Genomic DNA, 25,294 nt, shown 5'->3' with positions numbered 1-25,294 from the left:
GGATTTCAAATTTGAAAACAAGTGGGAGTTTCTTTTTGGGCAACTACACTCTGACATTGCAGAGTCCATAAAGGAACTTAGACTTCACTTGTGAAGTTGTTGTTTGTATTGTCGAAGTTACGGAAGAAGAAGATTGCTGCAACCAAGAGATTTTTGGCGTTGTTGTTCAAAGTGCAAGCTAGTGAAGAACAAAGTTGAAAAGGATAGCTTAATAGTAGATAGACAGATTCGAACAATAAGACAAAGGTGAGATTGAAGGGCTCATAGGGTAAACAAAGGAAGAAGAAGAACAAAACATCTTTAAGGATATGCAATGAAGATCTATAGGGCAAGATAGTGCTATCATTGGATCACTTACATGTACATTGCTCTTCACCATTGTATCTCTTTGTAGCTCTTAAGAAAGCAAGCTTCAGTAGTAAGCTTTTGTAGATCCTCTGACAAGGTTTCTCTCAGAAAGAGATTTGTAAATCTTCTAACCAGGTAGCTTTCATAGGCTCTTGTAACCCTAACAGATTATATATATTCCTAATAGGATGTGTTCCTAGAAAGAACAATTATAGCCTTTAACCGGACAACCTTTTACATGCATTATAAGGGCAAGTGGATATATTATTGCCATCGTGGTTTTCATCCTCTCATCGAGGATTTCCATGTACAAAATCACTGTGTCATTTGATGTATGCACTTGTGTGTGAGTTTGTATGCTTTTATTTAACTGCTTTCGTTTTTACAATGTTGATAAGACAACTAGTGTTATGAATATATTTAATGTTAGAACAAATAAGCGGTAGGAAAGTTCATATTGGTTCACTCTCCCTCTCAGTATCGGTTGGGACCAACAAGGTAAAGGTAGGAATTCTAGTTTTAATAGCAAATGATCTCTAGCAAAGACCTTATCATCAAAGTTATTTCTGGGTTTATAAAACTGAAAATTGAATTTAGACAAATCAACCTCAAGATTGAGGGCGTCTAAAACTGACTTACACTCGGGGGAACCTAGTTCAACTAGGAATGAAATTCCTCCTTCATTCTTTGGTGAGTACATCTTACTCACATAGGCCAGCTGATGGCATAATTCCACTAAAACAAAATGATCTAGTGCATACTTGGGTAATTTAATAAGATCTTTATCAGACCCCCTACCTTGAGGTAAGTCAAGCACGAAAATTGAGTGTAAAAACTGCCATAGATGCTCACTAATTGCATTGCATGCTCTTGTAGTTTTCACAAGATCTTTTCTTTTGCAGGTGAGGATTGTACTAATAAATTTTAATCCCTTCAACAGAAGGCTCATGGTGTAACCTAGTCCATTCCCTTGTGCATGCTAAACAAGAAAACAAATATGAAGACATGTAGCAACCTTGGTGCCCAAAATGACTGTTGTCTAACTGGTCGTGCAATTCTCAGCTATAATCTCTCCCCAGTCTAGGAATTGGGTCCTTGAAAAAATTATTTGGATGAAGAAATACTTCCAGTCTTGAAAACGGAAGGCATGCTCAGATTGTTTAACTTTGTATAGCAAGGTCACTAAACCCTTAATGTGGGTTTTCATGCACTCCCTTGAAAGAGGTCTAGGAAGTTGTGAACCACCCTTTTGGAACTTCAACAATCAGTTCATAGCAATTACATTCTTATAAAAATTCTTCTTCTCACAGAATGTGGACGAGGACATTGCTTTGGTAAACTCAATATAGACCACAATTGGGATTCTCACAACGGCAATAATTGTTCCCCTATTAATTGGCGGCAAGACTTCCCCATTGAACTTCCTTGTACACCTATTCTTTGGGTCATATTTGTTTATGCACTCCTTGAGCAAACGTGGGCATACTAGGGCTGGGAAGACTACAACGATTTCCACTATATCACTCTTCACAACAGTACCCATAACAGAGTCCTCTTTAGCATTTCTCACTCTTTCCACAAAATAAAAAGGTTGCATTGGACCCAAGAGGTGTCTCCTCCCTCAGGGGTGAGCAAACCAAGCTCGACTCATTTAAAAATAATTGAAAGGCAGCCCCCATGATAATGAAATTGAAAAAGAGAACTGAAGTAATAGTAAATTTTCAAATGAATGCTAGCACAATGTGTTATGACAAGGACAGGCTATTAGACTCACATTGCAACTGAAACTTCTTGCAGCTTCAAATCTGGAAATCTTGGTGTCCTCTGTACTCTGTCTTCTTCTCGCAGAGAGATTGGTGAAATTATACCCAAATATTCCACTTATGTCAATTAATAGCATATAGTCTTGCCCTTAAAGGATATTTACATTTGTCAGTTCTACGCATGAGCTTGTCATTTCATCATTACTTCTTATTCATGAGGAGGTTGTGAAATTTAATAAAGCTGCCTGAATATTCCTTTGCTGATCATTTCACCATCTCTAAATAGGCACCTTCTGCCTCCACTTGAATTGCTAGTGAGTCATGTTGAGCTGCTTGATCAATGCGAACTGGTTTGATAGTTTCAACGAGTTCAAGTGGTTCGAAGCTGAGTTTGATTTCCTTTTAGATATAAGGTCCAATGCAGCATGTTTACAAACACCAATTGAGTTAACAATTTTTACGTAATTGATGGCAAACTAATTCAACATGTCAAACTTCTTGAACTCATTGAACTAGTTCAAGGGGTTCAATTGGTCCAATGTTCATTCACAAGTTGACTTAATGTAATGTCCCCTGCCCAGCTAACTGGAAATATCGGAACAAGGTTCTCAAACTGCCAACTATTACGATTTCCTTTACTTCAGGTCTTATCATAATGGTAGGCTATGTACAATTAGATGGTAAACAATTCTAGCATAAGCTTCCACCTTTGGGTCTGATATATGTTTCAACACAATGTAGTAAATTGCTGATATTTATGATTGAACTTAAATATGAAAAAGTATTGTTTTAGTAGTAGTTCCATTGAGACTCTAGGGTGATTCTTAATTCATTTTCACATGTAATGACGTTTATGTCCACATCTTTTAATTCTTTTTAGTATATAGCTTTTGGTTATTCAGTTGAATAGGTAGTCTTTCTTATTAGAATTTTATGTGCCAATTGTTAAAACCTTTTAAAGCTCCACTGGATCCATTCTATGATCAACCCTTATGCTGTACAGCTGGGACTTAGCTTGTGGTCATGGTAGTTATTTAAGGCTTATGAAAATCTACTGATTGTGCTTTTCCTTCTTTTGTATGTATGAATATGTTTCTATTTCTGGTTATCGTCATTAATTATACCACTTAATTATACTCAATGGATGATGCTTAGTTGAGCAGTTCTAGCAAGGCTGAAGATAAAAGATTAAGCCTTCTCTTTCTTTACTTTTTATCATTATTTCTTTGTCTGTATTTAGTTCATTTGGTATTTCCCTCCACATTGACTGTTTGTGCATGAATTTAATTGTAATAGTCTGTATCCAAGTTGGATACCCTTCATCCTTCCAATAACATTCATCAATTCCAAGTTCACTGTTGTGTCCTACGTACTCTCACCAGACCAAACTTTTATAAATTGTGAGCGCTGTTTTTCATATAGCTGTAAATTTGTTATTCTTTATTTGTATATTTCCATCCACTGTGGATTGTAGTTGTCCTTTGATAATTCTTCTAATGTTTCACATATTGTTGCATATAACAGACTTATCTTATTATGGCTTGGGGTTTATGGAACTACTGGGAGTAAGCAACATCATGATAGATTTGAATATATTGGTTGGTGTATTTATTTTTATTTTTATTTTTTCCTTCAATCTCTGGCCATAGTCACTCCAGCCGAACTACAATCTTCTGATTCTCTTCATATCCCATAGTATATATGTTCTTTGATAATATCGTTGTTATTATCTTCTTCCTATCTTTCCCCAAATTATATTAACTGTCTTCATGTCTCTATAAGTATCCTTCCTTATTCGTTCCAATCACCACGTACGCTGATGTTTGTGGAATCTATGTGGTGGACTGAGATTGAATTTCACCATGCTGATTTGTTGTTACGTGTTGAGATTAACCACTGAGGGCTTGCTCCTCATATCTATGTTGTAGTCTTAAATTCATATATTAAGTTGAATGTCTATTCCTCCTTTTATTATGTTCCCTGCTGCTTCTTCCTTGTCACTGGCTGCAATGATCTGTATTTGTCTACGCTGACTAGTTTTATAGGTATCATAAATATGCATCAAACGTTTTATTGCTTTGTAATTTTATGTCTAGTGTATCATTTTTTCCCCCTTTTTCTATGTTTGTTCCTTATATATTCCGCATGATGCGAGGTTGTGACTATTCAAATTAGGTTGCAACGTTTAATTCTTTAAATAATATATTTATTACAATTGTTTGGTTTATATTTAGAATATATTTGATCTACATAGTTTTATAATTTAAATTAGATTAATTGCATTATAATCATGTGATATATATGTGTGTGCGTGTGTTATTAATTTCTTATTATGTTTATAATATATAACAATAAATTATAATATAATTTATTATTATATATTCTATTATTAATTAATTTATTATAAAATGTTATAAATATAGGGACATGGCAGTCCGCCCTTCCTCTAATTGCTTGCCCTTAAGCAATGCAAAATCTTCAGTGTAAGCATTTACTGATATGTGACTTAGTATCCAGTTGAGTGATCCTTAAATGAGAAGTTCAACATAAGGTTAGAACTGCATTATAAATAAAATTGTTACTTGAAAATGTCGTACATGAATTTTAAAAAGCATTTGTAAAGATCAACTTATCTCGAATTGTTGTAGCATTTTCTTCTTGATAAGTACCTCTCATGCCTTTTGGATTTGTCTCTTAGATATAGAATCTCAAAATGGCTCTTTACCAATAAGGGCGACATTCTATAAGAATGCCTTCTGCCACAAATGTCGACGCACTCCACCAAGACTAATGATGCTCACTAACATCCTTTGCCAAGACTAGCAACGCTCAATGAGAACGCCCCTTGCCAAGCATGGTGACGCTTCACTAAGAAATTCCCTCTGCCCACAATGACAGTACTCACTAAAAACACCCTCTACCAATAATGGCAACATTCACTACAAGCGTCCTCTATCAGGCATGGTGGTGCTCACTAATAACAACCTCTATGGCTGACATTCGCCTAGAATGCCCTCTGTGGTTGACATTCATGAATGCCATCTGTTGCCAACATCCACACAATGTCCTCTATGGCTGACATTCAAGGATGCACTCTATGACTGACATTCATAAAGAATTCTCTCAGTGGCCAACATTTTAAGAATGCCCCCTATGGACGACATTAAAAAAAAATGCCCTCTGCAAAATCTCTTGGTTCTGGATTCCCTCATGAAATCATGACATCCTTAAATGATCTCAATAGGTTCCTTGTGCGTTTGGTGTCACTCTGAATAGATATTAGCGGCATTGCGTGTGTCTTGCTTTGAGATTTGTCAGACCTTTACCAAATCATGATGTCCTTTTATTGTGATTACATAATGGGTATTCTTTTAGCCGTCTCTTATTTGATGTTTGTATATTTTCTACCCTGCAGGATGGCAGGATCATGCTCTGATACCATTGTAATGTCCCCTGCATAGCTAACTAGAAAGATCAGAACAAGATTCACAAACTGCCAACTATTACGACTTTGTTTACTTAAGATCTTATCATAATGGTAGGCTATGTACAACTAGATGGTAAACTATACTAGCATAAGCTTCCATCTTTGGGTCTGATACATGTTTCAATGCAATGTAGTAAATTGTTGATATGTATGATTGATCAATGAATAAGTATTGTTTTACTAGTAGTTCCATTGAAACTCTAAGGTGATTCTTGATTCATTTTCACATGTAATGACATTTATGTCCACATCTTTTAATTCTCTTTAGTGTATAGCTTTTGACTATTCAGTTGAATAGGTAGTTTTTCTTATTAGAATTTTGGGTGCCAATTGTTAAACTCCTTAAGCTCCAGTGAATCTATTCTATGATCAACCCTTATGCTATACAATTGGGTCTTAGCTTGTCGTCTTGGTATTTATTTAAGGCTTATGAAAATCTACTGATTGTGCTTTCCCTTCTTTTATACGTATGAATACGTTTCTATTTTTGGTTATCATGATTTATTATACTACTTAATCACTAAGTTGCTGATGCTGGTTTTGATGTTGATGTGGGTGTGGGGTGCTGATGCACGGATTTTTTTTGGAGAATTTTGGATGCGTTTGGGTGCATCCATATATATATATACTATAATTTATGTATGCAAATAAAATGAGAAGAAAGCCCAATTGCAAACAAAATGAGAAGAATGAGCAATGAATAGCCTCTTTTAGGGTTTTGAGGCGAATAGGAGAAAAAATATAATAAAAATAAAATAAACACATGTTTTAGTAAGTCACATAGGTGACTGGGCACTCAAAAAAGTTGGATGCTCTTTAGAATCACTCAGATGCTCTATAGATTCTCTTTGGATGCTTTCCCAAGCATCTCGTGCGCATCTGCATGAAAGAATCGTGCTTCCTAACAGCACCCATGCATCATCTCAATGCATCTGCGGATCACGATGCATCCGCATGTCACCACACATCAACACCCGCATCCGACGTGAAACCAAATGCATTGGTATCTTAGCTTAATTATACTTAATGGATGATGCCTTCTCTTTCTTTTACTTTTCATCATTATTTCTTTATTTGTATTTAGTTCATTTGGTATTTCCCTTCACATTGACTATATTGTGCATGAATTTAAATGTCTTGACCGCTGCCTATAATAGTCTGTATCCAAGTTTGATGCCCTTCATCCTTCCAATAATATTCATCAATTCCAAGTTCGTTGTTGTGTTCTACGTACTCTAACTAGACCATACTTTTATAAATTCTGAGCGTTGTTTTTCATATAGCTGTAAACTGTTATTCTTTATTCATTTATTTCCATCCATTGTGGATTGTAGTTGTCCTATGATAATTCTTCCAATGTTTCACATATTGTTGCATATAAAGACTTATTATGGCTTGTGATTTATAGAACTATCGGGAGTAAGCAACATCATGATAGATTTGAATATATTGGTTGGTGTATTTATTTTTATGAATAATTAAATAAATAATGATAATAAAATGATATTCAAGTATAGAAATAAGAAATAAAAATTACATATATATTATATTATCAATAAAATAATATTTAGTATAATATTTAAAACAATTAAATAATAATAAATTTACAGTGAATAAATAAATAAATAAAATTAAATACAAGAGAATATTGTAGAATTCGGACCCTGGAGCTCGGGTTTGGGTCTAGATTCTTCTAGGTCTGGATCTGAGCACGAGTTCGGGCAAGGTCTATACTTGGGCCTGTGGGTTCCGCAGACCCGAGCGTACCCACAGGCCCAAGTATGGACCTTGCCCAGACCTGCCGTGGACCCGCGGCATGTGGGGCCAAAAAGTGGGCATAAAAACATTAAAAAATGAGTTTTTTTTTTTGCAAACCCTAATGTAAGGCATATTAGATGCTTTTCATTCATCTAATCTCTCATTTTCTTTCTCATTTTGCTCTCTCATTTTGGTGTGGCCATTTTGCAAGTTTGAAGAGAAGGTTGTAGATATTGTTTGTGGAGTCTCAAATCCTTCAAATAATCAGTTTTGAGTGTTCCAGGTATGCATTTGATCCTTCCTTTTGCTTCTTTCATAGTTTGTTTATAGTTTTTTAAATATTTATTCTTCTAATTTTTTTATCAAATTTTGTATAGGTTTTGAAATATTTTTAATTTTTTTTTAATAGATTGCAAGAATCATAGAATGAGTTGTCAGGGTTCAGTGGGTTGGGTGGGATCCCAAAGATTTAAAATTGATAAAAGCTCTCCTTTGTGGAAGTATACAACAAGAATTGAGCAATGTGTTGGAGGGGGAGGGTATATATGGAAATGCAATTTTTGCTGAAACGAATATAGAAGCTCATATTACTGGGTTAAACATCATTTGATAGGCCCACTAGGTCAAGGGGTTACCATGTGTGAGGGGCCCCCAGAGGGAGCTAAAAAGGGGTTGCCAGCTCCTCAAATAGAAGACATGTTAAAAGAACATTAAGAGGTTGATAGGTTAGTGTCAAAGGCGAAAAAAGATAAATCAAAGCAAAAACCACCAACACCACCCTCTCAAACAACCACTAGACTACATCCCTTCCTACCTACCCCATCTGTGGATGAAGATGAAATAGAAACACCCCCATCCCACAAGAGAGGCTCATTAGATAAGGCATATGAAAATGAAAAGAGAGAAATTGCTGACATAAAGATTGGGCGTTGCCTCATTACGAATGGTGTTTCATTTAATCTAGTGAGATCACCATATTGGAGAGAGACGATGCAAGCAATAACTGAAGCACCTCGTGGTTACCGAGCCCTTGGATATGAAAATTTGAGAACCACCATATCGCATAATGAGAGTAAAAATGTAGAAAACCTCCTCAAACCAATAAGAGATTCTTGGATCCAAATGGGGTTGAGCATTGTCTCTAATGGATGGAAAGATCACAAAAACCGTCCATTAATAAATGTGATTGCTGTCTGCCCCAAGGGGGCGATGTTTTTGAGGGCAGTTGATCGTGAAGGGCAGGTAAAGGATGAAAATTTTATTGCCAAACTTCTCATTGAATCCATAGAGTTTGTGGGAGTTGACAATGTTGTCCAAGTAATAACGGACAATGCTAAAGTTTTTAAGGTTGCAGGATCTTTGGTAGAAGCACAATATGAGCATATCTTTTGGACACCATGCACTGTCCACTCCTTGAACTTGGTGATGAAAGCAATTGGCACCCAAATTGAATGGATGAAAGAAGTGTACGAGGAGGGTGAGCAGATCCAAATGTTTGTGACAAGCCACCATATGTCACAAGCAATTTTCAGAACTTTCTCCTACTTGGAATTATTGAAGATAAATTTTAAAGTTTATTTAGCTTCATTTATCATTTTAATTTTTGTGTCATACTTTACATAATTTAATACATAATTTTAAATTTCTGTGTTATTATATGAACTTACAATTTGAATTAACATGGTAATAGGTTGCTGAAACAAGGTTTGCTTCACACACAATCGTCCTTAGACGACTTGTAAGGGTGAAAGAAGCATTGTGTCAAATGGTTATTAGCAACAAATGGGGTGGATGGAAACAAGCTGATACAAAAAGGGCTAAAACTGTAAAGGATTTGATCTTGAGTGATGATTTTTGGAATAGGGTGGAATATGCGTTAGAACTCACCGAGCCTATCATGTCTATGCTTCGGTATGCCGACATTGATGAGCCTTGTTTGGGGGACATATATGATGCCATGGACTCCATGCTAGAAAGAATGAAATCATTAAGTTTCAATTTTTATACAATACTTTATCCTTGCTTATTGAGAGATTTTATTTTTATTTTAATTAAGTTATTAACACTACATCAAGATAACTTACATGTACATCACTTGACATTAGTCATTTAGAGGAGAGAGCAGGATCGTGAGTATACTTTGTACAATAAGGTGAAGAAAATTGTTCTACATCGCTGGAACAAGATGACTACACCTTTACACCTCCTGGCATATGCACTTTCTCCCAGATATTATAGTGGTGAGATACTTTCTATTTGGTAGAGTGGCACCATATAGAGATCTTGAAGTTGCTACTAGATATAAGAGGGCATTTAACAGGCTCTTTAGTGATCCTGATGTAGCATCGAATGTTAAGAGAGAGTTTGTAGATTTTGTCTTAGGCAAAAATGTAGACCTTGATGCAATCAATGACCAAAGTAGAATGAATGCCATTGGATGGTGGTACTTACATGGGCAAAGTTACATGTACCTCCAACCTCTTGCTATTAAGATCTTGTCACAAGTATGTATTTAAGTTTTTTTTCCTTTTCTTATGGCCACTTAGCTTGTCGAATTAGCGCTCTTAAATTCCTATTGTATTGTAAAATTACAATTTCTAATTTTTTAAAATTGTGTTAGTTGTCTCTCTAGGTTGCGAGCTCTTTTGCTGCTAAGCTGAATTGGAGTACATACTCCTTTATCCATTCAATGAAGCGTAACCAGTTGGGTTTGAAGAAAGCAGAGGACTTGGTATTTATTCACAACAACTGGCGCCTCTTATCACACAACGATCCAGGATATAAGAAAAGACCAGAGAAGTTGTGGGATGTACCACCCGAGATTTCTGACTTGGATATCACTTTGCTAGATGTTGACGAGGGGGAGGAGGAGGATGTGGTTGCATTTGGGGCTAGTGGAACCAGTTTGAGTTCCAATGATGAGGAAAATGATATAGATGAGGATGAAGCCATTGATCCCTCATATTTTGATGACCCATTTGACCCTTGAAGGGCATTTGCATCTTTGATAAACTATGTTTAAACATTTGTCATTGACTCATTTATGATTTATCACCATGTTTCAAACTTTATTAAATTCTAATTTATTATCTATCAATCTGATGAAGTAGTCTATGTTTTGAAATTCCATTTTGCATTTTAGTAATTCAATGTATGATTTTATTTACAACATTAACATAGATTAATGAGTGAGTATTTAATGTTTATCTTTGACATTTGGCATTGATCAATAATCAAGTAACATTGATATATTCATACTATGAAATGACTTAGTAAGTTAGTTTTACAACTATGCGAGTTTTTTTTTTTTTGCATATATATATATATATACACACACAAACCCACCCACAAACCTAAACCCTGAACCCAAATCAGCAACTTAGTTTTATTCTTTAAATAATATATTCATTAAAATTGTTTGGTTATATTTAGAATATATTTAATCTATATATTTTTATAATTTAAATTAGATTAATTGCATTATAATCATGTGATATATATATGTGTGTGTGTGTGTGTGTGTGTGTGTGTGTGTGTGTGTGTGTGTGTGTGTGTGTTATCAATTTCAATTGCAAGAGACTTCTTTCCAAAATCTTACGAGCGAATGAAACTGCCAATCTCTGGGGATTGGGAAACTATTCAGATTTGTAGAAGATGAAAAAAATTAAAGAACTAGTACTGGAATTGAAACGTGAGATAAGACAATAACCAAAGCTTCATCGAAGAAAAGAAAACAAGAAGAAACAAGTATGGGAGAAGATGAAGAACTGGCAATGGCATGAATCAATTCAAGAAAGAACAAGAAACACACTAAAGAAATTGGCTCAATTGCTGGGAATGCCAACACAATCCATGATAAACATTGTAGGCAATGGGGTTCAAGCCATAAACCATCAAACTCCTACGAGATGCACAACTACAACAAGTTCAAGGCCAGGAATAATAACATTCCTACCCAAAGTAGAACATAAAGAAGAGAGAGAACCCACATTGGTTGATCTACAAGATCAATTTTTGAAATGATTGGATTAATGAAGGATTACAGCAAGACATGTCTCTAAAGGACTACATTAATGTAAGGATACAGTACTTGCTCAAAGAACATAGAGGCAGTCACCTTGATCCAAGTAGAAAATTTGTTAAGCATGGATGCTCAAATCGGCAGAACTTGAAGAATTGAGATCCAAAAATTGCTTCATGTGTTTCACACATACACTCGTCACTACAAATTTCATTAGAAACCTTGAGGGTTGCTACACCAAAGGAAGAGAGTGTAAAAAGTATGACAATTGCAAGTGATGAAACCTTAGATAAGGGTAAAATAAGAAGTGCTCATTGAGCACTACAAATTAGGACATGGTTAGCAAACATTTTAGTGCGCCGCAAGTACATGGAAATAAAACACAAGCAATTGATTCTAAGTACAATTCTTCTATTACAAGTGAACTAATTACATGGACTCATGAAGATTATGAAATTGACCTTTCACCATCTCAAGGATCGTGCATTGAGTAAGAGTCAATAGAAATTGATTCTAGGAAACTTAACACAAACTATGTGTAGTGGCCTAGTGAGAAGGTTTTCAACTAAAATTCTCTTTCACCTCCAGAAGGATACTTAGCATCCATTGTTGTGAATGAAATGAGTAATGCTTGTAGTTCAAGCAAGTTAATTGGAAGTTACTTCTTGTATCCAATCACTTTGATGAAGAAAAAATGTGATATTGAATATAACGAGAGATGCGATACAAAAGATAGTGAACAAGGATAACTTTCAACCTATTATAATTCATTATTTGAGGTTTGAAGCTAATGTGAACTATGACAACTTGCTTTTTGAATTGGATAAAGATGCCATTATGGAATCACATGACAAGATTAAAGATGAACATAGAATTCAGAAACTCAACTCATCCCCTATCATTGAAGTATAGAGACAAATGTGGAACAAAGGGGCAAACTGTAGCAACGGTAGCACAAAGTTCTCTTAGATCAAACTACAAGAGGTCACAATTTAGATCAGGATTCCTTCTTTGGATAAAAAAATAAAAAAGTGGTTTTTGGAATTTTGCAGAAAGGAGAATCAACACTACCAATATATATCTCACAGAAGATAGTAAATGCTATAATTGTTTTCAGATAAAGATGGCTACAATTGAGGATCAAAGGATCGTTGAAACATCTTTGGGACCATGGAAGTTAACGATGAAAGATCCTCCATGTACCATTCACGATTTCACCTCCATCACAAGAAGCTGTGATTCCTACCAACAATCTAGGTCATATGATTGCAATAAGTTGGAACAATTGGAGATTTCCTTCAAAATTCGTGGCAAATCTTATTAAGATTTTGTTCCTATGGTTGAACCAAGTCTTTCCATTGGTCAAGAATTATATCAACCATGACATCTATTTCGGTTGGATTATAGATGATGATTACCTCCTAAGATTTGTAAAAAGGAAATCAAGTTTTGCACCTTTAGATCTGCATTAAATCAATTTCTTGTCTTGTAATTGCATCGAGTTTGGAGCCTTTTCCAGCACTTAAATCATGTTTAGGACCCCTTCGATTTTTGAGTCTAATGTTTAGATGTTTTTCTGAATTAGGGCCTGGGTGTTTGGATTTGGGGCCATATGAGGGTATATGCTACATGTTTAAGGGGGCCCATTCAATCCTATTTTGATTTGATCCACCTTTCCTACTTACATGCCATATATAGGGCTTGATTTTTCTCATTTAAGTTTCCAGATTCGACGCGATTTAAGTCCCATATGGTCCACACATTACTTGCAATAACCCAGATTTTATGTCCCAATGCTTGACAGTACATTATGGATCAGATTTAGGACCAATTATTGGTGATCAAACCCAGAGTTAAGACCTAACTCTTGCAATTGAGTGCCCATGCTACATGCTAAGGCTGAGTTCTTAGAACTTTGAGGCCAAATTCGGTAATGAGGTCACAAGCTACTTGTTTAAGGCCTGCAGCTCCAACTTAGAGCCCTGATTTTTGAATTTCAGTGGCCCACGTCTCATATATAGGTTCCATTAGATTTCCAATGCCAGGTGTTAGTCAAGGACTAGATTTGGGGTCAAACTAAAGCCATCTATCCCACATGTTTCATCATTTGTTGGGTCTGATTTAAATTTCTGAGTTCACAAACAACATTTTTGGAGTCTGTACATAGAGTTTTGAGTTTGGATCTATAAGTCTTTAAGGTCCATGTTATGTGCACAGATCTGGGCCCATTAAGGCTTAGGCATTGGCTCTTTTGATGGCTCAATTAAGGCCTCATTTCGTTGAATTATCGCCTTGTCCCCATGGACAATATATGCCTTATATAGAGCTGCTTATTGTTATTAAATTTTGCTCATAGGCCCAAGGCCACCTACTCCAGCGATAGGCTTTGTTTCTTAGAGTTTTGAGCCTTCCTTTTATCAAACCAATGTCAATCCACCTTTTGCTTTCTTCATCAAACATGAGACGATTTGGTGCTTCCTCTACCTTTATTTTGAGACTAAGAGAGGCTTCTTGTACTGCCTATTTGAGAGAAAGGGGTGCTTTCTCTCCTTTGCGTGAGACAAAGATGTGCCTTTTCTTCTTTACATGAGACAAAGTGGTGCTTCATCTCATCTACCCTGCTACCTAAATGCACCAGCAAAAGAGAGGTTCCCTGTTTGCAATGGGGCGACGATTTGAAAACCTCACAGCAAGTATATAGATCGCTTGATGTTAACTTATAACCTTATTGTTTGATACAACAAATATTGATATCTGGATTGCAATCTGCAGTTAGTGATCCTTGTATTATATTGTTTTTATTAATATCAAGATCGCCTGCTTGTTATCTCAAAACTATTATGTATTTATGGCTTAGCCACTTGACTCAAACCTTCAACATATGAATAGATGGGTAGCACTTGGACATAATTGATCACTGGATTTTTCTAATTTATCATTCATGTATCAAGGTGGGCTTGCCAGTGTTACTTTTCTTACTCCATCACTCACATAAACAGTGATATCTCTTTGATTTCCTTGGTTTTATTAATATTTATTTTGGATCACTTGCATGGTTTGCAAAACATCCTTCATTATGGTCTAACTTGTTTGTAACTGCAAAATGCTATGTATAATTTCTACTTGCTAACAAACTTGAAAGTCCCCTAGGTTTGACATACCTGGACCAAACATGTAGTTTATGCTTGATTGGTTTCATGGATAGGATGGGGACATCACAGCTTCACAACTTTTTAAAATTTCATTGCTTTGGACTTTCCAAAGCACCCGGGGTAAAAGAGGTCTTCACTATTTTCTCACTTTTAAAAATTGCTTTCTTCTCCTTCCATGGTGGCATGTCCTCCATCAAGTCTGACTCCCACTTCAAATTTGCATCTTCCATTGGCAATTTAGCATCCTCAACTTACAACAGCTATTTGAAGTTCTTGTTTCCTTTATCCCATTCTCCAAACCCATGCCACCATCAAACAAACATTTAACTACCATAAATGTTCACATGTACACACGGAATACATTGCATGAGCCATAAACCGTTTAAGGGCAAATGCCGTAAACCGTTTAAGGCCAACTACCAACTTAAGTTGTAATTAAACAAATAAAATTGTGACAATCAAGCAAGCCAAGGAACACTATTCCAAATAGTTATAATGAGCATATAAAAGGATGGAATCAGAGGATTGATCCTTATATAACCAAGATGATGATGAAAACTTTTTATAGTCAAATTTGGTGGAGAGGAAACTTGTGGCAGGCTAATCATGGAGGCTGGACTTTTGTCTCCGTCAAACTACCTCAGAGCCTTCACCATAAAGTCCAATTTTAGATTTTTTTTCTAAAAGTCATTATTCATCTAAAATGTACTTGAACATTGTACTGAAAATGAAGCTGAACATTGTACTGAAGATTAGACAAGATCATCTTGGATAAAACACTGAAGCATTATGCTTGCTACTACACATAAGTTCCAAATGTTGAGACATTTCTAAATTTGGATGCATTTCCATTTTCTTCATAACAACTTCGTGTTAATCTCGTCAAATATTGAATAATTTTTTCTGTTGGTCACCCTACAATGAGACAACATTAGCCAAAATATAATTTTCTGGATCTTCAAGCTACAATATACACCAATAGAATATAAATCAAATGTTCTAGCATATGATCTAAATCAACTTGATAATGTATCCTTTAGATGTTGCTCAACAACCACCATTTTGGAGATTTGAACATTGACTGTACTGGCCCAATTTCAGTGATTTGAAAACTATTCCAGGTGCAATTTGACTCCATCCACATAAGTGATTCAAATTAAACTGATGGCCTCTATTTAGGATGGGTGAATTTTATTGGTTAATCCCTGATTGGCTCAACTAGAAGATGCAACATTTTTTGTGAGGTGTATTTTATGTAGATAATGAATGTGATCTGCTATCAATTAAGGATTTGAGTTTATATTTTTAAATTTTTTTGTTTATTTTTAATATGCTTGTCCAAGTTAGTGTGCATTGCTTCAATTTAGGTTATTGAATATGATGCTTGTGAAAACACTTCCAAGCCATAAGCTTAGTCAAAAAATGATCTTTTTACAGTGTCTATACATTTTAATTAAGAATTTCTAATTGTTTCAATGTAATAGTTATCATTTTAAGCCTGATGAATATTGGGGGTCAGCAGGTATGAAAATGAAGCACTTCCATCCGTTCAGTGGATTATCAAACTTGCAAAGGCGGCAGTTTTAAGGCATGGGATACAGGGTTTGGTGATTGACCCATACAACGAACTTGATCACCAGCGCCCATCTAATCTGTGAGTCTGTTTCTTTCTTTTCTACATATCAGATCATAAAACAACTGTTTGAAATCGGACACTTGTTTTTAATGTTTTTAGATAGTCTAAGATAATGTTTTGGCAAAATGGATTTTAACTTGTAAATCTCAGAAAATTTCCATGAGCAATAGTTAGGACTTAGGATATTCTTGAGACATATAGGTTGCTGAAGATTTCTTCAGTGGCCCCATATAATGATTCGTGATACTGTAATCATGCCATCCTGATAGTATTTTCATATATCAGGATTCAGAATAGTTATTTTTGTTTCATGAATCAATATTTTTGAGAAAAAATATTTTAGATATTCCAGATTTTTCTTCCAATCCATATTGAGATGCTTATATAAATAAAGTCTAAAAGGTCACTAATTGGTTCGTTCTTCATTCTTAGATACAATAATAATCTGTCTCAACATTGTTGTATTATGGGAGGAGGGTTTGACCGTATAGTGTTCATTGTTTATGATGAACAGTTAAGGCAAATACTCAATATATAAATTGTATGCTAATTCTTAAGGTATGACATACACAAATACAGGGAAGTTCAAAATTTAGTTTATTATGTGTAAGCTACTGAGAAATGTAAATGTTAGATGTATAAGGTTTACTGCATGGTTGCAGTTTAGCTGCAACGATGCATCATTTCATTGATTGGGCATGTTTAACAGTATCGGATGAAAAAATAGTGAATAGAATTCTGGGATGTAAATGCTTAGTACTCGACATATTGCCATGCATTCTATGGGTTATGTAAATGGTGCACATTAAATTTTTTTAAAAATCCAGTTTTTGATATCTTTCTTCTTTTTTCCCCAACAAACAACTATATTCTGCAATGCAAAATGCACAGATACAAGATTTAATTATTAATTTACAATACTTTTAATACGTGTTGTAATTACAGAACAGAAACAGAGTATGTAAGTCAGATTCTTACATTGGTAAAGCGCTTTGCCCAGCACTATGGTTGCCATGTATGGTTTGTTGCACACCCAAAGCAGGTACATATATTTTATATATCTTGGGGAATTAAGTCGAACCCATATTTTCCATGTCTTTTCTGTAAACAGATTTGTGTATTTTACTTTATAGGTTTAATATTTTTTCTATTCATTTTTACTAAATTTACTAATAGGGCATCTTGATCAATAGTATGAAGCTTGAGCCATTATTTATTTTATGTGAGGGATGTCACCGTTGTAAATTGACACATATAATATTTTTGCAATAGCTACAAAATTGGAATGGTCAACCTCCCGGTCTCTATGATATCAGTGGTAGTGCTCATTTCATCAACAAATGTGACAATGGGATTGTAATTCATAGAAATAGGGATGAGCAAGCCGGTCCACTTGACCAAGTGCAGGTTAGTGCATATTGAAAGTGTCTACCAATGTATTTTTAGTCACACACTTTTTTTTATCAACTAATCATAAAAAATTGCAGGTAATTGTTAGGAAAGTGCGGAACAAAATGGCTGGCCAGATAGGTGAAGCATACCTATCATATAATAGGTAAATCATAAGTAATTTATATTGTTATAATTAAAGAACATGAATTGAACTGTTCTCATTTTCTTTTAGAGATCTTCATTTGTCTTTACCCACTATCAAGGCAAATGATTATTGTTACCTCTATTTCTATTTCATTTTTCTTTTACGTGACAAAGACTGATAATACAGCATTCCAATGCTATGACATGGATCATTTTTCCATTTAGAGGTGATAATTTTGCTCAAATTATTCTTGACAATCTTATATAATTTAATTTGTCTGATGTAACCTATAACAATCACCATCAAATATATCTGAACTAGTAAAAAATAAAATAAGCATGTTTTTATCATTACCTTACATTCAGGGCTTTTGAGTGTGCAATGAAGATTGCCATCACTACGATTAATTATGATCTATAAATGGGGATGGTATAACAGCCTACAGTGTTATTCATATGCTCATCCAACGCCTTCATAACTTTCATTGAATTGTTTGGTAGTTGATCCCCTCTTGATTCTGCATTTAATTATATCTATTCACTATAGCATGGCTCAAATGCCAAATAAAATCATTATCATCATAAGAAAATCATCATCATCCTTGGATGCTTGGTTATTGGGAAAGATGCATGATTCCCTTCACTTCAAAATCTTTTATAACTATGTGAAAACATGACTTGATGAGTGCTGAAACATGATAAGAAAAAAGAAAAAGCTTGTTAATTTTATTTTTGTAACGATTGATTAGAAAGTATTTATTTCCATCTACCCTCGGACCATGCAACCATATATTGTGCCATCCTCCCACACCCTCAATGCCTTTAAGAAAATGCCATCTTCAAGAACAATGAAGGTGAGGGTTGGATTGAATTACTTCCTTGGTTGTGAATTTTCTATTTATGTTGTTACTTCTTTGGTCCTAATTTTATAGTACAAATTTTCAACAAGTTCACCTTTGCAAGATGGGCTTCTACCTTGTGTATCATTTTCTTTAAATGACGGAACTCTCAATTAGTTACTATTTGCACCAACATGCCCTTGGAGAGATTTTTGTTTGAAGCTATTAATTGACCCTTAGCTAAGCTCATATCTCAACCAGCTCTTGTCCCATTTGAACCTATGTGCCATTATGATGGCCATCTCACCATGGAACTTCTACAATTATACATCCTTATCATCATTTATGTCATTGATGTTTTCTCATATTAAGTGATTGGGAAAGTGATTCTATTATAATTCTCTCAGCTATGTGATTAATAGAGGATTTTTTTCATTTGGTGTTGGCTGTAATGCACCTACAAGGAACTTCAGAACATAAGGCAGTACATGCATCCTTACCTGCTCATCAATGCAACTACAACCAAAATTAGCTTTTCATCCATACGAAAACCTATAACACCAAAATATTGTAACCAAGGATATAAAACTAATTCTTGGTAGTTATTCAAACTATTAAAACAAAAAACCAACGATTTATCTATATCTACTTTCAGGAACATATTTCTCATTTTTTTTACATTTCCCAATTACATATTTTATAATGAGATTCTAAAACTTTTTTTGCCCAACTTGGTAATTTTATCAAATTAGCCAAGATTTTCATATTTTGATATCTAGATATGTCATTGTGCTTCCTTGTGCTCTGTGTTCTAATATTTTCAGAGGTGCTCCTGCACCAATGAGAGATAAGGTTGAGGTGAAGCCCTTGCTCCACCCTCTAGGAGTAGCTATAGTGGATCCACCCTCTAGAATGGTTCATGGTGGATATCACGTGAGTTACTATTTTGCATATGTGGATAATGTCATGAAAGGTGACGATCTTTCATTGATGTGTTTGTGAGGTTGCTATTGTAAGGTGACGATCTTAACAATGGCTTGATCTATTATCATGATGGACTACACTAAGTTGTTGTCCTAGAGATCATGATAACAAGCGTATCATGATGTATATTAAGTTGCTGTCCTGGAGATCATGATACTTGCCATAATGGACTACACTAAGTTGTTTTCCTAGAGATCACAACATCCTAATTACTTTTCATGATGTACTACATTAAGTTGCTGTTTTGGAGATCATGATACTTGTCATGATGGACTACATTAAGTTGTCGTCCCGGAGATCATGACATCCTAATCACTTTTCATGATGGACTACATTAAGTTGCTGTACCTGAGATCATGATTGTTATCTGATAGACTACATTTAGTTGCTGTCTTGGAGTGTGCTAGAGGTTAGGTAACATATATAGTTCCAGGATATGATATACTCTCTTGGTAGGCATGCTAGTGTACATACCTAGAGAAAATAAGTATGATGAATATCATATGATTGATATTCCTTGTTGAATTATACTAAAGATGATATCGAAACATAACCATCTATTTTGATGAATATATATCTTCTTAAATATGCCTTTTCAAGAATATCATATTGAGATGATATATCTCTATATGCTTGAGAGCATAACGTGTTCTATAACAATCCTCCCTAGCTAAGAGGAAGTGTTAATGTTGTAGCTTCAATTGGATTAAATTGATCTAGAGTTAATCCCCTATAGTTATTGGTTAAACATTATTGCAATTAATTAATCATAAATTAGACATACATATACATATCTCTCTCTCTATATATATATATTCGGATCTGTACTTGGAAAGTGCATAAAATATATAGTGTCATTACGTTTGCAGTGATCCTAAAATCTCAACACAAGTTTCATCACCTAAAACACCAAAACATAATGGAGTAGTAGAGAGAAGGAATATGATAGTTTATGAGGCAGCAAGGGCAATGTTGCTTGAGGGTAAGGTATCACATGTATATTGGAGAGAAGCAATTAAGAATGCAGTATACACCATGAACAAAGTTCAAATTATACAACGAATTTCAGAATTTTTGGGAACAAATGCTATATCAAAAGGGATGGTGAAATAGGGAAATTTGTTTAAGTTATCCTCCACTATTAAAAAACATCTATATCTGTTTCCACTATCCCACCCTCTTCAAATGTAGAAGTGATGAAGGCATATTTCTTGGATATTCGACTAAAAGTGAGGGTTATAGATGCTATAACTTGAGGTTAAAGAATTTCAAAGTGCAAATGGTAGAATTGATGAAAGATTTCAGGTACAAGAAAGAACATTTGAGCATGGTTCAGATGATGATGCAAACTAGGCAAGTACAAATCACAAACTAGTGAAAAATCAGAATACAAAATAGGAACTATTATTTGAATTGGATGACGAAGTTCAAATGAAGTGTCATCGTATGGTATGAGGTAGCCCACACGAATTCAATCAATGCTTCTCAAATTTGGAGGCTTTATTATGCCAGCTCAACATCCTGAAATGACCATGGCTATGCCATCTCAACATCCTCAGATAGCCATGCTTAATTGTACCATATCACCATCCTCAACAACCATGACTAGATGTACCATATCAACAACCTCACACAACAAGATATCTTGTTAACATGTTATTTTCTATTTTATTTATTTTGTTATTAAGAACTCTCCAAAGGTTACCACCACAGGGCATCTCCGATGTTTTTCGGGGAATGCAATTTGGTGTTTTGAGTACCTTTTAGGATTGTTTGTATTTCCAGGCTTTGAGAGATCAAAGATTTTATGTTCTGTTGTCGCCTTTGATTTTCGTCTTTTAGTTTGAGCACGACAGTTAGTAGTGGCACTTGGAGATTCATTGGTTGTTGGGGTTGTTGGTTAAGTCTTCCGTTGCGATCTTTGTGATCCTTGTATGTTGATTGTCTTTTGCATCCATACTTGTTTAAAAAATATATATATCTTGGCTTTTATCTATCCTTTTTCCAAGGATCTTCAAGTAGGGCATTACATAGCGACCCATTTTTGTCCGAGCTTGCCTTAGACAACCACTCCACTCCACTAGAAAAAAAAAACAATATCATTCCATTATAACAAGGTATCAAGCAAGCGATTGTAGCAAGAAGCATAATGCACAGAAAGACTCAAAAATCATAAAACCATAATGAAACATGATAAGCTCTATTGGTCTCAAAAAAAGAGCGTGGGTCCCTCAAGGATCCCATCAATGAGCATACTCTAATATGCTAAGAATGTGGTCTCTAGACCATACATCCAAATATCGATTGTGAACACAACTCAAGTGTAAGGTGTGCCAGTAAAGAAAGGCGAATGCAAAAGCAATAAACATGATGTAATGAAAGACTCAATGGTCAGAGCTTCCATCATGATACAAGGAGCACTCAAATGGTCTCAAGCCAAGAATATGAGTCTCTTAAAGATCCCATTAAATTGGCGTAACTCAATATGCTGAGTATGCAGTCTCAAACACTGAATCAATGAAGACCATGACTGCAAACTCAAACAATGCAATGAAAAGCCATAAAAACAAGGACAAAAGCCTTTGCATAAAAGCATGCTCAAATGGCCAAAAACTACAAGAAGATGAACTCAAATCCTTTTATAAACAAATGTAAATAGCTAAAGTTCATCCATCCATATTATAAAAATTCATAAAGACTATCAAAATCCTTCTTTGTCAAAGCACAACTTTGAGCAAAAACCAGTCCTAGGCCATTTCCACCAATGATGACCATGGAAAAGCTTCAAAATTTGAACTTAGAAACTAGAAACAATGAGAATACCCTTTTGATTCCCACTTGCCTAACACAATAAGCGCACTAAAAAAGAAGATTCATTGATTTTGAAGAAATTGGACATTATAACATTATCTCAATATTTATTTACAAATTCCAAAATAAATAGTGCAATTAAATATTCACTAATTACACTTTACTTAAGTTTACTTAGGATAATGCATTTGCCTATTAGTTGCCATGTAGGCACATAGGAGTTTACATCTCATTTTAGCACATGGTGTAGGAAAAATCCACATTAGGGGGACATAGTTTTTATTTCGTTTCACTTTATGTGTGAGATCCACCTTTAGTGCTCCTATCACATTATCATCCTCACATTTGTTTACTGTACTGGTAAAGAAATCAACGCATACAGGCAATGGAACAGAATAGCAGAATTATATTCGCATATGCCAGACATACATTATGCTCGATAAGATTAATGATAGAAGATTCATGATGAATTACAATGATCCCAGACGGGATATAAATACTATCCACCAAACCTTCCCGAAGGAGTCCGTTGGCCACAAACATTATGTCTGCTACAAACTATTTACCCGTCGGCTACAAAATACAAAACACTGACGACAATCATTCTGTCGGCTACAGAAACACCGACGGGACCATCCAGTTGGCTGACACCATCCCCCCCAAAAAGAAAAGTCGTCCCCTGACAACTAACAAAATATCTGAGACAAATTAATAAACAAAATACATTAACGGACTAATTACAACAAGATAAATCTGCTTCTGACACATCACTGTCACCTTCGTCCCGTGCCAGCAGCCTCTACTAACACAACACTGTCTCCTCAATGAAGTTGACCTTGATAGCCACCTATGCTGCTTTCTCTGTTTTCAGTTCCTCGGTTCCCTGAGCCAAGTGTCGCTGTACTGCCTCCAACTGGATGATTAGCTCCTCCCGAGCTCTCTACGCATCCACCAAGACAGCCTCGCGGCCAACACCTACTCCTAGTGCCTCTGGTGCACAGAAAGTCCATGCTTGCAGCAACTTCAACTCTTCTCAACTGGTCAGACTCCCATGACTGATATCCGCAACGACTGGGGGTCCAGGGGTAGCGCCCCTTGCCGCCAAGACCAAATTAGCACTTCGCAACCCACACAGAAATGCACGGAGCACACCATTTCTGTCATTTTCTGCCGATTCTACACTCTTTCTGGCAACCACAGATGCGTCCCCTTTCCGTTGGCATCATCTGTAACTCATTCTGAACAATTTGAATCTGTCGTCATTTTTTTTTTTTTTTTAATGAGTTTCCTCCACCCATTAACCCGTAGAAGAGGCCAACAAAATTATGCCGTAACCAAGCACACCTTTCCCTTCGACCTCCGACAAGCAGATAACCATAGGAGGAATCTTGAATCCGACCTCCCCAAATAAGGCAAAAAATTATTCCACGGCAGATCAAACAAGAAGGAGAGACAACCCGCATGGAACTTAGAGTGCGGCAGTGAGTTAAAGGAGGGAATCGAACACGAGCTTCCGAGCCTGAAAACGGTGTGAATAACCGCGGAAAGAGGACCTCCGGACAGGCTGCCGTGGATAGGTGCCTGCGGGGCACCTCCCGCGGAAGAGGTCCGCGGAACACCTCCCGCGGGGCACCTCCCGCAGACAGGTGCTCGCGCAAATGTTCACCGTACTGGTAAAGAAATCAACGCATACAGACAATGGAACAGAATAGCAGAATTATATTCGCATATGCTAGACATACATTATGCTTGATAAGATTAATGATAGAAGATGATTCATGATGAATTACAATGATCCCAGACGGGATATAAATACTATTCGCCGAACCTTCTCGAAGGAGTCCGTCGGCCACAAACATTATGTTCGCTACAAACTATTTACCGGTCGGCTACAAAGTACAAAACATCGATGACAATCATTCTGTCGACTATAGAAACACCGACGGGACCATCCAATCAGCTGCCAACATTGTTGCACATATTGCACATACTTTGTTGTAGAATGGAGGATGATCCTCCTTTGGTGGATATGTGATTAAACCAAGTGTGATTGATAGTTTATCACTTGCATATCTCCTAGTTATCATGTATTGCCTATATAGTAAGGCATAACTACATTGTAAATCAATAAGGCATTATCCATTATCATTTGATCAACTATTGAATCAATCAATTGATAATATCATTTTGCCCATCTTTCTTGTGTTATCAATTGAGCTTCTAGATCTTGGCATTTTTATTCTTTTCAATTCTCACATGGTCTTAAAGCAATATCAAAATTCTTACATGGTATTGAGCCATAGAAGGTTTCATTGCATAGCCATTGGTGAGTGTTTTGATTCAACTTTTGAGACTTATGAGTTAGATCCAAGATCAACAGCTTGTGGGAGTGTCTTGGGCAAGAGCTAACTTTACCATTGCATTTGGGTGGTCGTTCAACGAATTCTGACTATAAACTTGCTTACCTTAAGCGGAACTCAAATTCAAGGTAATTTTTATTGCTAATCAGATTTGTAAGGCCTGATTTGCAAAATTCAAGATGAAGTTTTGGAATTACTTTCTTCAAATCTACAATTTATTTTCAATTTCCATCATTTAAATTTTTAGTAGCTTGTGGGAGTGTCTTGAGCAATATTTGACCCCACCATTTCATTCGGGTGGCCGTTGTAATGAACTTTGACTATAGATTTGCTTACCTTGGGAAAAACTCAAATTCGAGGCCATTTTTATTACTAATTAGACCTATAAGGCCTGATCTACAATATTCAAGATTAATTTTTGGAATTGCTTTCTTTAGAACTACAATTTAGTTTCAATTTCCATCATTTAGATTTGTAAATATTTTTTGACTTTCTTTTTGGGGCAAAAAATTGGTTTATAGGGCTAGATAGCCCTTTGTAAAAATTTTGTAGGATATATGTACAAGTAAGTTAAAATTACACTGAGGTCATATTGGGTA

The 25,294-nt window shown here is 35.6% G+C and overlaps 1 protein-coding gene across 4 annotated transcripts in view; it reads left to right on the top strand.

The window, feature by feature from the left end:
- Positions 1-25,294, top strand: part of LOC149529598 (primase-helicase Twinkle, chloroplastic/mitochondrial-like) — a 214,277-nt gene that overhangs the window by 173,633 nt on the left and 15,350 nt on the right. For all 4 annotated transcript variants that reach the window (XM_089809441.1, XM_089809443.1, XM_089809444.1 and 1 more), the window contains 4 exons: positions 16,052-16,183; positions 17,111-17,207; positions 17,438-17,572; positions 17,653-17,720. In XM_089809441.1, the coding sequence (XP_089665567.1) occupies positions 16,052-16,183; positions 17,111-17,207; positions 17,438-17,572; positions 17,653-17,720 (432 nt within the window). The remainder of the gene's footprint in view (positions 1-16,051; positions 16,184-17,110; positions 17,208-17,437; positions 17,573-17,652; positions 17,721-25,294) is intronic.

Source organism: Cupressus sempervirens, chromosome 11 (assembly GCF_028749045.1).
Source record: "Cupressus sempervirens isolate cs-2001-9-10 chromosome 11, ASM2874904v1, whole genome shotgun sequence".
Classification (NCBI taxonomy): domain Eukaryota; kingdom Viridiplantae; phylum Streptophyta; class Pinopsida; order Cupressales; family Cupressaceae; genus Cupressus; species Cupressus sempervirens.
Note: the sequence above shows the minus strand (reverse complement) of the source record. Positions and strands in the feature narration are given on the sequence as shown.